The 16,233-nt window shown below is 37.2% G+C and overlaps 1 protein-coding gene across 1 annotated transcript in view; it reads right to left on the minus strand.

Annotated features, from left to right (window-relative positions):
* Positions 1–8,352, minus strand: part of LOC122801169 (fetuin-B-like) — a 150,441-nt gene extending 142,089 nt beyond the window's left edge. The window contains exon 1 of the mRNA XM_044070732.1: positions 7,977–8,352. Within this exon, the coding sequence (XP_043926667.1) occupies positions 7,977–8,207 (231 nt within the window). The 5' untranslated portion in view covers positions 8,208–8,352. The remainder of the gene's footprint in view (positions 1–7,976) is intronic.
* Between the last annotated feature and the right edge of the window lie 7,881 nt (positions 8,353–16,233).

Consider the following 16,233-nt stretch of genomic DNA (forward strand, 5'->3'; position numbering starts at 1 on the left):
AGTACAGGCAGGATGGAGTGGGTGGAGAAGAGTGTCAGGAGTGAGTTGTGACAGACAGGTACCATTAAGAGTGAAAGGGAAGGTCTACAAGAGGGTAGTGAGAGGGTATGTTATATGGGTTGGAGACAGTGGCATTGACACAAAGGCAGGAGTCAGAGCTGGATGTGGCAGAGTTAAAGATGTTAAGATTTGTACTGGGTGTGACAAGGGTGGAGAGGATTAGGAATAAGTATATTAGAGGGTCAGCCCAGGTTGGAAGGTTTGGAGACAAAGCCAGAGAGGCAAAATTACATTGGTTTGGACATGTGCTGAGGAGGGATGCAGAGTATATTGGGAAAAAGAAGCTAAGGATGAAGCTGCCAGGTAACAGGAAAAGAGGAAGGCCTAAGATAAGTTTCATGGATATGGTGAGAGAGGGCATGCAGGTGATTGGTGTGACAGAGCAAGATGCAGAGGACAGGAAGAAATGGAAACAGATGATCCGCTGTGGCAACCCCTAATGGGAGCAGCCGAAAGAAGAAGAAGATGGAATGAGATGCTTGACAGTCTAATTTCATTGCAAAGGCTGATCTGCACCTCTCACTTAAAGGCTTCCACATATTGGCTAAAGCCCTTGCTGCTTTCATAGTGCTTTTAAAATTTTAGGTAATTTTAGGTAATGTCCATTTAGTGAACATTCCAGTGTATGAAACATAGAAATATCTAAATAGACTCAAATTAAACTAGGTCTGTTCAATGCCAGAATTCTAATAATTCTAAATAACCAGCTGTCCAAACCTGAGGCACTCTTGCATTTGATAGGCATCGACATATGTCTAATCACTAAAACATGTTTTAAATGCCCAGTTAGCACTCCCTCCGTATCTGGGTTTAATAGCTAGCATTTCTTCAGACTCAATGGCCATTGTGGTGCCATGTCCATATTTGTCAAAGATGATATTTCTTGAAAGATTCCTAGAGACACACAAATGGAACTTATTAAACTCTAAATCACACTGAACAAAACCAACTCTCAGTTTATCTCCTATTGCAGGACACTTTCCATGACATTGGAAGTTCATATAATGTTCCTAACTGTAATTAATGAACTCCCCATAAATAAGAACTCCATCATTCTCAGAGACTTTAACAACTCATGAATTGGCTAGAGTACCTACATCTTCAATGTACGATATGGTCAGAAGTATTTAGGTCTAATAAAAAACTCATTCAACCAGATTGCTAATAGCCTAACTGGAGGAAAAAATATTCTGGACCTAGAACTTACAAATGTTAAAATGGTCAACCCCCTCTCTGATTAATTTAGGCCAAAAGCTAGTAAGTAACCTTCTCCGTCAAACAATCTAACCCTCCCTGAAACCAATATATTGGAATTTAGAGACTTCAGGAGTAAAAATTTACTCACATTCTATGATGACATCTTGAAATCCACTTGAAGTCAAATATCATCCCAGACATCACCTCAATAGTAAGCTTCACTAAGGAATCTTATACCCACATAAATAAAGAAATGTGTAGAATTTGCTGTCCCATCCAGATCCAAATACAATGAGAAATTTAAAAGTACATCCAAAAACAGAAGCTTGCAAATGCAGTTTGCCAGTGTGTAAAGTACTCAGAAATCAAACAAGCACAAGTCTAGCATTGAAACATACACAGCACAGCACTCAGATACAATGAAATTCTGTACACTGATGAAGGTCCTGTACTGACACTGGTTGATCTGTGAGACTATGGACCAAAATAAAATCAATTGCACTGCATTTGAATGCTGTAATGTGCATTTTTCAGTGCTGGATTGTGGACTTAAGTTTAAAAGCAAACCACCCCGGTGGTCCACCAACATAAATAAAATCTGCAATTGTTGTGTCTTTCGGCTTTTCCCAGTTAGGGGCTGCAACAGTGGAACTCCGGTCCGCTAATGATTGTCAGTTGATTTTTACGTGCTGAGTTGCCGGCCCTAACGCACAACCTTCAACGAAGGTACGCCCATTGAAATTATATAGTTATCAACTGATCTGAATATACCCCAAATCAATTAAAGTATTAGGATTTTGCCTAAGAACTTAAAAAAGAGTATTAGATTAACTAAGGCAGCCCATAAAGTCAGATTGACTTTTGAAGCCAAATGCAATTACAAATCTTATGTTATGTTAGGAAACTAAGAAACAACACTCAACAGTGCTGAATTTATAATAAATGGCAAAACATACTAAGACCCAGTGGATGTTGCTAATATACTTGCAAATAAATTGAGTGCAAATTTTATTCCTGAAATGATTATCCAAAGCCATACGACACCTGTGTATCTGAAACTCTTCATTATCACTAAAGAACATGTACAGAAAGTATTTTCGAAGACAATAACACTTTCTCTGTTACATCGGATAATATACCAGGCTGTTTGTTAAATAGTACTAAATATGCACTGCTGGAACCTGTTCATAAGAGGCCTGACTATAGGAAGCTGCCTTTATGGAGTGGTGTACAGCACTGGTGATGCCACTACATAAGGGCAGCCCTACTACAGACACTTGAAACTATAGGCCCATCAGCCTGTTCAGTCTCATATGTAAGGCCACGGACCACATTATAATAGATTTGGTTAACACTGACATTGAAAATTTCCTGAGGCTAGACCTGAAGCAATCTAGTTTTGTACAAGATTGCTCCTGTCTAATGAACCCTGTAAACTTCTTCAAGAAGGTAACACATGTTGCTGACAGTAACCGCACTGTAATAAGGCTACATTGATTTTGCCACAATATTTGTCACTATCCCCCATGCTAACAAAATTGATAAATGAGTTAAAAATAGACCCTGATGTGGTCTATTTCACTTAAAGACAGAATGCACATGGAGTGGGTTGCAGGACATGTGTCAGGACACATGGAAGTGACCAGTGGTTTTCCACAATTCTCAGTACTGGGATCACATTTGTACAGTATTTGCTACTCTGACCTACAGACTTAAACACAAGACTTAAAGCTAAACAGCTTTGCAACTGACTGCAATCTGGGAGTCATTGTCAAATCCTGCTCTGACACAGAAGTGATCCAGCAGGAACTTAAAGTTATAAATGCCTGGTGTATTGAAAATGGGCTCTCAATAACTTAACCGCTTTTGCTTGTTCTAATTCTCTGCATCAAAGAACATAGTTTTTTCCCTACTGCATATATCTATTTAAATCAGAATCCTTTGAAATATGTTTCATACCATTCTCAAGTTTTTAGTATGCCTCAGTTTTATCTTTATACTTAACTTTCTGTTTATACATTGTTTTACTTGCGTATGTTCTTTCTATGTAATATTATAAACTTTTGTAAATTTGTAATTTTATGTACTACTATTACTCTTTTTAATTGGAACTTTTCTCCCCAGGCCTCCACTGAAAATAGGCTGTCTTGGCCCAGTGGACTTTCCAAGTAAACAAACAAATAAATAAATAAATAAAATGATAAGAAATACAACATTATTAAATAATTTCAGCAGATCACTAAAACCAGGTGGAGAGAAAGATTGTTTACACAGTGTCTTCCACCCCTCTGGAATAGAGTCTCCCCCCTGCCGATAAAGGAGCGTGATGTACTTTATTCCTTCATATGGGACCTGGACAATTGGATGGTCATATAATCCCCCTGGACATGACTGACCTAGCCCTTCTTCACAAGGGGGGTACAGTCTAGAGTGGGAACTGACAAATCATAATGGTGACCAGATTCAGTCACCTTGAACTTCCTATAATAAATGGGAGTCGTCAGTAACTGGATCTTGGTACAATTCAAAATTTCCTTCAGTGTGCACCTTATTAAAACTGTTGTTGAATGCATATCATGACTAATGCCTCTTCATTTGTTTTTTAGTATGTGTCCATGTAAAAACTATATGCCCCCCTGCACCCCCCATGTGGGGGGCTTTGCCCCCCACACCCCCTTACTTAAATATACCAACTCAGAGATCGCGCTACAGTAGGGAAAAGGGAAATCTCCCATTTTGCACTGTATGCGGAAGCTCAAAACGGGAGATTTCCCACTTCCTGTCAATACCGCAAAAAAGATAAAAACATTACGTACACACAGAGCGTACAACAATCCTTGCCTCTGTGTGCACGTAACGTTTTAAGGTAAGTAAAGTGTTATATTTTAAAACTTTACATATTCGATTTACTGAAATGTCGATCATATGGTCTCAACCATATGGAATTCTGTAGTGTCAACTATAAAGCTACTTATTGTACAAAATCTGTTGTTTTGTGTTGCACTGAGTTTTGGAACTTCTGAAGCAGTTTTATTCAACCTGTGAATGCTTCCTGTGAAAGATGCTGCCATAAATAATTTTCAGATTTTCAATATAAAAATCACTCAAAATATTTTTTTTTTTGAACAACATGATTAACATTGACATGAGTACCACTGCAATCTCTTTTGCCTATAAAATTAATTTTAAATCTCAGGTATCACTGGCACATATAGTACATTTATTTTTATTTGTTTTTTTGCTTACAGTGCTGCTGAGTTGCCCATCACCATTAGAGTAGCTTTTCATATTTATCTCAGAATGTCTTCAGTTTAACCATCAATGACTTTGAAGGTGCATGGTAACGTGTTTGAAAACTAGAAACTGTAGATTCAACATTTTGAACTGTACCTAACTGCAAGTGGAATTGAACAGAACCAGGAAAGGTCCGTATGTAATGTTCTTTCATGTTGTATGTTAGAAAGCAATGAAGGTAGTAAACACTGTTAACCTTAAAGAGGTGAAGAAAGACAAGTTGGGAGTCTTGAAAGAAATATTTCAGAGTTATTGTAAACCAAAGAAGAATCTTCATTATGTACGGTATTTATTTTTCATTAAATTTCAAGAATTTCAAGAATCAAGTGATGAATGTGTGACTGAGTGGAAGTCTGAGTGTGGAGACTTGCAAGAGATAAAAATCATGTGTGGTATAAAAAAAATGATCATGTCAGCCTGGTCTTGTACTAAGGCCTACAGAGAGATTAAGCCCTGACTGCAATACATACAGCCCATGTCCGATTTGTAACCATGGTGTTGAAGGGACTGGGTGGGGGGAATGTTGTGACATATCGGTTATGTGCTGCAAATGATTATATCTGTACCTACTTCATGGATTAATTCTAAAATTCAACAACAACTCAACCAGTGAAGTGCATAGGTATATAGATATTTATGTGGCTGTTGATCTGTGAGGATCTTAAGAAGCCTAGTCTTAAATTCCTGTAATAGATTTTAGCCCTTAAATTTTGTGTATGAATATCCCAGAGGTGAGCAGAAAAAGTAAATAGTGTGACCTGTACTTATTGCCCCATCTGTGAGGGACATGGGTGTTAAACCAAGGGTGAATTTGTAGTTTCCCATCCATTCATCTAGATGACTCTCAGATACAGTAAGAGACGTACTTTGCTTTATGTGGAAATGCAGATGATTTCAGAGAAATAGTATCACTGTGGTACATATGTACCCTCCAACAGGTTCTATTTATGTTACAGAAGAGAATGAGATCCCTTGAATGGGTGTCCACTGTACCATTGAATGTGTAACAAGTCTGATGGAGTAGGGACTATTGAGGGTCTATACATGAGGCAGAGGTTGCTTGTTAGCAGCCTCTATGATACTAAGAAGAGGGACAAGGATGCTATACCTTTAGATATAAGCGCTGTGATGAAAAATAACTTTCTTACATTAGTGAATATGTGATGATCAAAGGACATTTTGTTGAGGACATAGGTTTCCGTATCCCTGACTATAGGATTAAATATAAGGGGTATGTTGTTAATGCAATATTTACAAGGGAAGTCATGTTTGCTAAATGATACAATTCTTGACATTATTTTTATTCCATGGGCTTAAAAAGGTCCATTTGGAGGATTTTGGTGTCCTCTGATGAGTTTATGATGGCACCAAGTTTACAGATGCAAACTTGACCACCATAAACCCTTAACATTTGCTTTGACTGCCAAAAAATAAAAGTCAAAGACAGTTCTTGTGTTTGTTTTTTAATATGATGGTGCCAGACTGTTTCTTTATAATAGATAGAGTTTTTATAGATGGTAGGGGAGGGGATGTAGAAAATGAAGTAGAAGTAAAAGAAATGAAATGGCAGACGCGTTTAAATGCTCAAAATTCACCAGGGTTGAATGATAACATTTCCCTGAAACCATTGCTAAAACAAAAAGGGCAAGTGTAATAAAATAGATTATGGTGAATTTGTGAGGCATACTTAAAAGGTATTCATATATATATTTTTAAAAACATCACAATTATTACAATATATATGATTTTATACATAAGTGTTGGTAAAATTGTTTAAATTAATAGGAAATTATGTAATTAATTATTTGTGTGAAATTATTGGATGCTGCTTCTTTTTAAACAGTAAGGATTTGAAAGCAAAATGACTCTGACTTCCGCGGTGGTGCAGCGGTACTGTTGTTGCCTCACAGCAAGAGGTTCTCCCGTTCGATTCTTGGCTGGAGTGCAGGGAGTGCCTTCTGTGTGGAGTCTGCATGTCCTCCCCGCGGTTGGGTGGGCATTTGAAAGACATGCGTAAATGGGCGTGCCTTCATTGAAGGTTGAACGTCAAGCTAGCACCTTGGCTTTCATGAAAATCAACTGCCAATCATTAGTGGACCGGAGTTCAGCTGTAGTGACCCCTAACCGGGAAAAGCCGAAAGACAACAACAACAACTTAAAAGGTATTCATATATATATTTTTTAAAAACATCACAATTATTACAATATTTATGATTTTATACATAGGAGTTGGTAAAATTGTTTAAATTAATAGAAAATGATGTAATTAATTATTTGTGTGAAATGATTGGATGCTGCTTCTTTTTAAACAGTAAGGATTTGAAACCAAAATGACTCTGATGATGCTATATGAATTTAGCGAAAGCGCTTGGTCTTTTTTGGTGGTGTACAATAAATTTTACATCTTATCTACGTGGTTGGATTTTTTTATTTTTATTTTTATTTTTTAATAATTTATTTATTAAATGACTATATTGGCTCTAAAGGACATATCCGCAGTGGTGGTGCTGCGGTAGCGTTGTCGCCTCACAGTAAGACGTCCGGTTCGATTCTCACCTAGAGCATCTTCTGCGTGGAGACATGCGTGAATGGGCGTACCTTAGTTGAAGGTTGTGCATCAGGGCTGGCAACTCGGCACGTAAAAATCAACTGCCAATCATTAGCGGACCGGAGTTCCATTGTGGCGACCCCTAACCGGGAAAAGCCAAAAGACACAACAACAACATTGGCTCTAAAGGACATATAAAGTCCACATTAACACTGACATGTAGAGGAAGGATAGCAAGAGGTTGGATTACTGATTTTTAGCTGTTAGGTTGAGGAGTGCCTGTCTGATAACACAGAATAATAGCAGTCAAATATTGATTTGATTTCTCGTGTTGCTATTAACATCTGACATTTACAACATAAGGAGAAATGGGCATCTTAGTTTGGTTATTACTCTATTTGCTCCTCCCCAAAAGGTAGTGTACATTATCTGTACATGTACATTTTGCTAGGAATTAGTTACCCTTCTTGGTAGCACAGTGCAACAGCAGCTCTTAAGACCACTTGTAAACAAAATCACATCTTCTCCATAGACTGTTATGTTTGCTTTTCTCAGGAATAACAACTCTTTTGTCCGATTTACCATGCATATTACAGTGTTGCACACCAGTCTGGAGGGATCGTAACAAAGTGCTAGTGAGCTTACAAATGGCTTTCACAGAAGTTTGTCATTTATTTCTATAAGTTTATGATTCTGATTTTGTTCCTAGAAAAGGTAACACTTGTTTGCACTAGGTATGTTGCCATTTCTGTTGTCTGAAGAATTTTTGCAGTTAATTATGTTTAATGCATTTCATAGATGGTATCTCTTTAACATTTTGGTCTGTGCTTTGTTCTTGTGAAGTCAAAGACCAATAAAGTGACAAAAAATCACTTACCACAGGCTGCTTATAAGCACTGGAAACTCGGAAAGGTGCATAAATGTAGCCTTCCTCACGACATTCATTGATCTTATTAATAGCCTCGGTTGCTTCCTTTTGAACATCATCACAGGCAATAGGTACTGGTGGTGTTATTGGCAGAGGAGGAGGTGGAGGGGGTCTCTGTTGAGGTTTGTCTGCAGCACAGAATAAAGGAATGCAAAGAACAAGCACATTTAGCAGCAGCATCTTTTTTTTAGAAAAATAAAATTGCTGCTTGCTACGTTTCTTTGATTTTTACAAATGATTTGTGCTTCTTCAAATACTAAGCATCTGTGGTTTCAGTCTAATATCTGGAACAGTGACCTCCACAAAAATCATCTGCTACATTACATTCATGGCTTAAATAGTTTTCTCTTTTAATGGCACTATCTTATCATTACTCTGTATCAGCATTTCAACAAGAGTTTGTAAATAAGATATGTTAAACCTAGTTAACCACAATAGTAAACATATCTCTGAACTGCTTGGACTTTGTTTTGTGAACATTGCAACTTGGCTTTTTATCAGAACACTGCAGCTTACCTGCTTATTATGATGAAATGCTAAAAAATATGGTAACTTAATTTTCTAAGTATTATCTGTACACTGAGCTGTGTATTATTTTAGCCTATTTTCTGCCCTGGAAAAAGGATTTGATATCAGGAGTTCATGTATTGGCAGAGTAACCTAGTGGTTAAACAAATGAGCAGAAAATGAAATGCATCCTGAAGACTTGGGTTTGAATTCTCACAATCTCTAGTTGCATACTAAGATTGTACTTAAATCATTTAGAATAGACCAGAATCATCCATGAAAACACATTATTGTCCCCACCTGATGCTGTATATTTAGCTGGAGGGGATAAATAAAATATGTAAAACAGCAAATCTTTGTGATTGGAAGTATGAGTTAAATTTACCAGCACAATATTTAGAAATTACAATATTCAGAAAACTAGCAGCAGAAGCTTCACTCATCAGGTTAAAATAGAGTACAGCTTTGTTTCAGAAAGATTAATAGTGTGCTTCATTCAAAAAGCTGGCTAAAAAGATAAAATTTCCAACATTTTTTGTCATCTTGTTGTTTGGATTACTTGTAACAGATTAGTTGTAGTGCACATGCAGTTTCTAAAATCTGAAAATGTATCTCTACGTCCTAAAAATCACCTTGTAGATACTTCTAATTTTGACCTCTGGGCTAGCTTCTGCAGACATAACATCTTAACTTTGTCATACTGATTGTTCACATTCATATAGGCCTTACAGTCAGCTAAATTATATCTGAAGGAATATTGATTGAGCCAGTTTTAATTAATCCAGTGATAGTAGAAAAGTTACTGTAATTGTTTAGTGCCACCACATTGAATATGTCACTCTAATACATACAAATTAAAGATTTTCAAATTATCAAATTATCTGTATGTACAGGAAATATACATTTAGACAGTTGTAGCAGGCTTCTGGTTAGCTAGTATATAGGTTCTGTAAAAAGTGATGCTTACTATGTGACTATGTGAGAGCTGATGGGTTCAGCCTTAGCTATGCTGAGTTCATCACTGTGATGATGAAGCTGGGTTCAGCCCTTATTGTATGATGTACCCTGATTAAGCTGTTTGGTAATACAGATGTCTGTTGTGACCAAAACTGCTTATCGTGAGAGGTGAGCTTACAGTGGCCAAACAGCCTTCAGTGGCAACAAAAGGGTGTTATGCTTGACTGTGTTAACCATTGCAAACATCTGCATTAATGGGGTAAGAGGAGGAGGCAGGGGAAAGGTTGCTATACAAGTAAACAGGAAAATTATGTACAGACATTGTCAGAGTGAAGGAAAGTCAGGATGCAAGATGGGAAATTGTAGGGGTGAGAAACCTGGAAACCTGGAAGTATCTGTGTCCAAAACCAAGAACAGAGGGAATATTTAAACTTATTTTCTGAGAGTAGGAAGACATAAATCTGAAACACTCTAAGGAATTTATAACAAGAGATCTTAATATAAGTCCATGTAGTCTGCCAGTCAATTTGGGCTCTCCAGGCTTCCACCATGATCCTCTCCAGGCCAGGAAATATGAGGATATTAGGAAGTGAGGAAAAAATAAGGGATACGGGTATGATATGTTTGGAAAACCCAACTACTTGAGCTGCAGTTCACTTTTTTTCCATAAATATAAACATTTGGGGGGTAGCTGTTTAAACATTGTTTTTCCTAAGAGGAGGCATACTGCAAGAAGTGGAATCCAAAATTAGAGAATATTATAGCTGGATTTATTTACCAAATCTAGTAACGTTCATGAAAGAAAATAAGAATGAATGACCTAACAGCTGGAGATGGAATGACAGAGTATATAAAAGATAGGAAGAGGATTTTGAGAGACATGGTTCATGGGAGAGAAACCACTTAGAAATGAAAACAGAGTGAAGAGGTGGTGGAATGCTGTGAAAGTAAAAAGTGTGCCAGAATGTATGTTGTAGGAAAGCAGATTGAAAGAAACGGGAGACGAATTAGGAAAGGGGGAGTAATAAGCATGACTGCAATGACTTTCAGAGCCACATAACTGGGGTAGTAAGAGACAGATGGAAAGGATAAGAATAGACCTAGCTGAGAGTGATATCGATGTTAGTCAAGCAAAACCTATGAGGTAGAATGACATCTGGTGGATGGAGGATGAAAGGGTAGGTGCAGAATGAAGGGAAAGATGCATGTATCTTTACTGATTTCAAGATAAAGAAAGAAACATGGTAAATGAAAAACGGTTGTAGAAGGTATTGGAAATGCTTTCTGTTAAACTGCACAGCTGAAGACGAAACTTGGCTATGGAACCAGGAGAGTGGAATGTGAGAAGATACACTGATAAACAAAGAAAATGTTTAGACATCAATAGGTAGCTACAGGAAATTTAAATAACCATGTGAATAAGGAAGAAAGTATATGGCAATGAGTTTCTGCTTGAATTCTACAGAAGGCTATACCCACTGGTGGAGTCCTTACTGTGAAGAGTAAATAAAACATTTTTTTTCTAAACACTGTACCATTTGCCTTATTCCTCTGAACAAGAGAGGCAGATAAGTAATCTACAGTCAGCTGTGGGTCAGGTTTGCTTTTATCCCAATGAAAGTCTTGTGCTCTAAAGAAAGGGATGGCTCACAAACACTGTATTTTATTTTTTGTGTTATTTTACTGAGGCAGAGCACTGAAGACAACTGACCAGTTTTATGGCCCAAACAACGTTGCACTGAGACAACTCGTAAGTGAACTGTATATGAACTGAGATAAAATTATAAATAGTACAACTAGTGTTCAAAATATCAAAAACAATCTTTAAACAATAAAAATAAATGAGATAAGCTGAATAGACTAAACAAGAGAATACATTATGGCTATGTACATATATACTGGCTTACAATGAGTGAAGAAACAAAACTGGTGATGAGAAGGTGGATGGAGTGTCAAAGTGAAGTTCTGTGATGTGGTCTGAAGTATGGCTTTTGCACTGGTTTTGTCTGATCAGAACAGGTGGCTGAAACTGTAATCAGTCATTGTTTGATCAGTATTCTTCCGTAGTAAACAAATTTAAGTAAATAAATAAAACATACATAAATAAATTAGTCAAGCTTTAAATCGGGGTCTGAATCTGGTGTAGGTGTAGAGATTTTTTAAAATGGGAGAAGCACTTGCCAGAGATTGAGAGCTAGAGCAGAGAAGCTATGGTTGGTAACAGTGAAGTTTTATTGCAAGTATTTGAGGAGATGACCATGACTGGAAATGGGTTCTGAGGTTATAGGAGGTGTCAACGGGCAGAGGATTAACAGAGAGGAGTGGAGTAGTGTCCTGATGTAGCATTGAGAATAATAGGGAGCCGAGTAAGAAGTCAAGTTTTTGTTTAACGGGCAGCTAGTTGATCTTGATTGTGAGGCAGTGGTGTCCCCCAGGTAATTAGTTATGAAGTGACAGATTTTGATGGAGATTCATTGAAGCACTGTGATGTTCCTAGTGGATGCTGCAGCTGCTATAGGAACATAAATGACATGGGCTGTCTTGCAAATCCAGAATAGTAAATAGTTGCTTCTTTATCTAATTTTCTCAATTTAAAGCTGAAAGTTCAGGGTTTAATCTACCAAACAGCAAGGTACTTGAAAGCAAAGGTCTTTTCATTGAGGAGATTGTTTTGGCTTTAATATTTAATGCGCTAGGGATCTTTGATCATTTGTAGTAGGTACTAAAAATCATTATTTTCATTTTACTGATGCTAAGATGATGTTTGTTTAGTAGTTAGCCATGTAGTGAGATATAAGTCTTTTGGAGTTGGTTTTAGGGTTGGACCTATAAATGACCATGTCATCTGCATATGTACCTCTGAACTGTCCAGATATTTGCATAATAACCCTCATTTTGTCTCTTATTTTTGTTCTGTCCCTCTTAAAATTTTTTGATGTTTTTAATAAATCATTGAGGATTACAGTGTCAGTAATGTCAGACATTAGAGTTTCATACTTTTTTTGCTCAGAAAATGTATGAGAATGCAAAATATTTTGTTTTATTAACTTTTTAACCAAATTGCAATAATATTTAAAAACTGCCCCTGATTCTGGACCTTTGTTCAGACTGTTGGCTTTATCTGGATTTCTTGAGCAAAGACAATGAGAGATATGTCTGCATATAAGATAAGGGGAGCTGAGGTAGGTCTATGGGAAGGCTATTTATAAAATCAGAGAAATGTAGAGGGGTAAGAACAGATCATTGTGGAGTCCCAGTCTGAATGAGGGCTTCTGTAGAAATGATAGAACAGATTTTTACTCTCAAAGGTCTCATGGTGAGGAAAGTCGTTGCACCAGCTTATTGGAAAAAGGATGGAGTGGTTTACAGAATTAAGAGCCCCAAGATCATTGAAGAGAGTCCCCCCAAGTTTGACTTTGTCTAGACTGAGCAGAATTTCACATGTGAGGGTCCACAGTGCAGTTTTTGTGCCCCTCACAGACCAAAATCCAGGTTGATTTCTGGAGAGGAAATGGTGCTGTAGCATTTAGAATGAGAGTGACTTGTATATAATTTCTCCCAAAGCTGGAAAAACCGAGGTTGGTTGGATGTTTGAGGATTTAGTGGGTTTAAGTTGCTTAGGAAAAAAGTCTAATTGGAACAGCTTTCCAAATGTTGGGCATGATGTTTGATATAAGGCAGAATTTGTAAATGTAGAATAACAGTCTCTCTGATGAGCTGGCTGGGGTTAAGAGCTGCTAAAAATGTTGTGATATCATTCATAGGAGGGTCAAAGATGTTCGGTAGTAAGGAGGGTTTGTTGTGTGGGAGAGACTGGAATTTGTTAAATTAGGGTGGTAGTAGGCAGCAGGCTACAGCAACCAAAATGTGTTTTCATAGTTGGCACATATTTTTATAAGTAACTAGCTGAGCTCAGACTCAGTGATAGCATTAGCTTAGGGAACAATGGTGATGCTAAGGTGATATTTAAAGTAAACTTCATCTTCCTGTTATTTCATCTGGCTGGTGTCAAGGGTATAATTATAGCCAAAAAAATGGTAGATATTGAGGAAATCATTCTGAGAAAGGAGTCAGTGATGGCTAAGGTGAGTGTGCATGACGAAACACCCTATATGAACAACTTTATTTCTGACGTTTTTGGCATAAAGGAGAGTGTAGATGATGGGAACTGTGTTGGGGACAATGGTGTGAATGTTAGTGGCTGCAGATATGGGCTGGATTCAGTGTTAGACCTGAAAAATAGTGTATGTAGCAGAAGGTCTGAAATCCAGAATAATCTGTGGAGAGTGGGGGTTACTGTGAGAAAGAAGAGTGGCTGATGCTGTCAGGAAGTGTGGAGAGATGTACTATATATAGATGGACATTAAGAAAGGGTGAAAAAAGGGGTGAGTTCTTGGGGTAGTTACTTTAGGAGTGTTTGGGTATGTGCAAAATAGCAAGATAAGAACAGTGAAAGAAGAGAGGTGGAGCATTATTTGTTTAGGTGTTGGGGAAATGGTAGAAATTGACTGAGATAAGACAATGCCATGGACAGAAGTAGTGGATATTAGTTAAGAGTAGTGATGGGAGGTGGGTGAAACATTTGAAATATTTGGAAATGGTATGTGAGATAAGGATGACCATGTAGGGTGGAGGTAGGGGTTGAGTGACAGATTTTTAAAAATATTTTAAAGTGAGATTTGAGAATGAATTTCAAAAAGACTAATGTGAACAGAGAAGGTTTTAACTGATGATATAGAAAAGAGAGGAAAGTATGGTATAAGAATATAATGATAAAACATTACTGTGTAAAACCATGGGAAAATGTAACAGATAAAAAAAAATAAAGCTATAAAATAAGAAGCAAATGGTGTAATCAGAATGTAGAATGTCAAGATTTTTGGTGCTGACTGGTAACAGATAAATTGCCAGTAAAAGGAAATGTGCCATATAAAAAGAAAAGTGAAAGAATATGTTTACATTGTCAAGAAGAAGAACCTATGGAATGTGTTTCTGGAATGTAAAAGAGTGAAAACTTTATGGAGGAAAAACTTTGTAAAGAAGATTTTTTCAAAGATATAAAAGAAGTGGATACAATAAACATGGATATGATTAAATATGGATACTATAAGAATAGCAGTGAAGAATATTTTAGAAGAATACATAAAAATATTTTATATTATATGGGTTTGTATGGAATGAAAGAATAAATAAAATAATGTTTAATGGTAAATGGATTTTAACAACAATATTAAGTACAATCACATGGTGGTTATGGAAAAAGGACTGTGTGTCTAATAGGGATAAAAATTTAGTATGACTGTAAAGGAAATTATGAATATATGTAAAGAGATTTGTATATCTATATAGTTATACATTTGTAAATAACAGTTCTTTTATATATAAATAAAAGAAATCTACTTTTTTAATAGGTGCCATGGGAGCTTTTACATCCACCCAAGCTATCATCAATTGAAGCAGAGGGGGCCTCAGTTTAATGTCCTATCTGAAGGAAGAGTCAAGAATCATGAATTCCCACTCTTATGCTACATTACAGTGTTAGCACTCCATCCGCCAGGTATGGGAACAGAACCCACAGCTTTCTGCACGAAAGGCAAGTGTACTACCTGTTGCACCACTGACACTATGTCTCATTCCACCACCTGTAAATAACCCTTTGAAGAATGGCATGCTTCTACTCAGTACCATCAAATTCATACAACTTATTTATGCTTCTGGTAAAAAAAGAAAGCTCCTCCATTGTCTGTACTCAAGCAATTGCAAATATATTATTTCCTCCACATTCTACTCTACTTCTGTACAATGATATCTGACCAAACCAATGAGCTATGCAAGTGAACTTACCTCTGGCTCATTCATTGGCTAATTCGTGGACTGCTGTTTATGGTTTAAATGGCTCTGTTAATTGCTATACAATAAGCTCATCAGCCACAATCCAGGATATGGAGTTTTCATGCAGACATTGTAGGAATCACAGATATCTGGATGAAGGTGTATCTTCTCAATTCTGAAATTCTCCCCACCAGGCTGTAGAATCTTTTGAGAGAAAATACATTGTACGTGTATTGGAAGACTGTCTATCATTAGCTATGACACTGCATAGTACTCTGTCAAGCCTCTGAAAACTCTCTCCTTCTACACAAGTATGCTCAGTATCATAGTATTAGTACAGATGAATAGGGCAACACCAATAAGCTAGGTTTTGTGTCCTACTTGATTCCCCTAATCATACTGTAGAGGAAACTTTGCAGTGTCTTGCCACAAATATAAGCATTTAAATGTTGACATGCTGGTAAATAACTGCAGGAGTATGATAGTAGGAAGTTGTTTTACAGCAATGTTAATTATTTTTAGCAGACAGCAGGGAAGACATTTAGTAATGATTGCATGACATAGGTTCATAGGTTCATAGGTTGGTACTGGGCTATCAGCCCTAGGGCCTATACAAGCCTAGCCATAACAATTCCCTGGCTATTTCTTCCCACACTATTTACTTCCCTGGACCCCTGTCTAACAGGGCCACTGACGTGATCCCCGGGGTGAATTTCCTTTCTCCCATCCAATTATCAAGGTTCCTTTTGAAGAGGGCCAAACAAGCACTCTGCTTGACATGTATGGGCAATCTATTCCAGAGTCTGGGGAGTCTCTGGGTCAGGAACCTATCCCTCCAGCATGTTTTGTTTATTGTGATGACAAGGTTTAGATCTCTGGAGTGTGTGGCTCTGAGGGATTGGGATTTCTT

This window comes from Protopterus annectens, chromosome 4.part1 (assembly GCF_019279795.1).
Source record: "Protopterus annectens isolate FY-2018-M chromosome 4.part1, PAN1.0, whole genome shotgun sequence".
Lineage (NCBI taxonomy): Eukaryota > Metazoa > Chordata > Ceratodontiformes > Protopteridae > Protopterus > Protopterus annectens.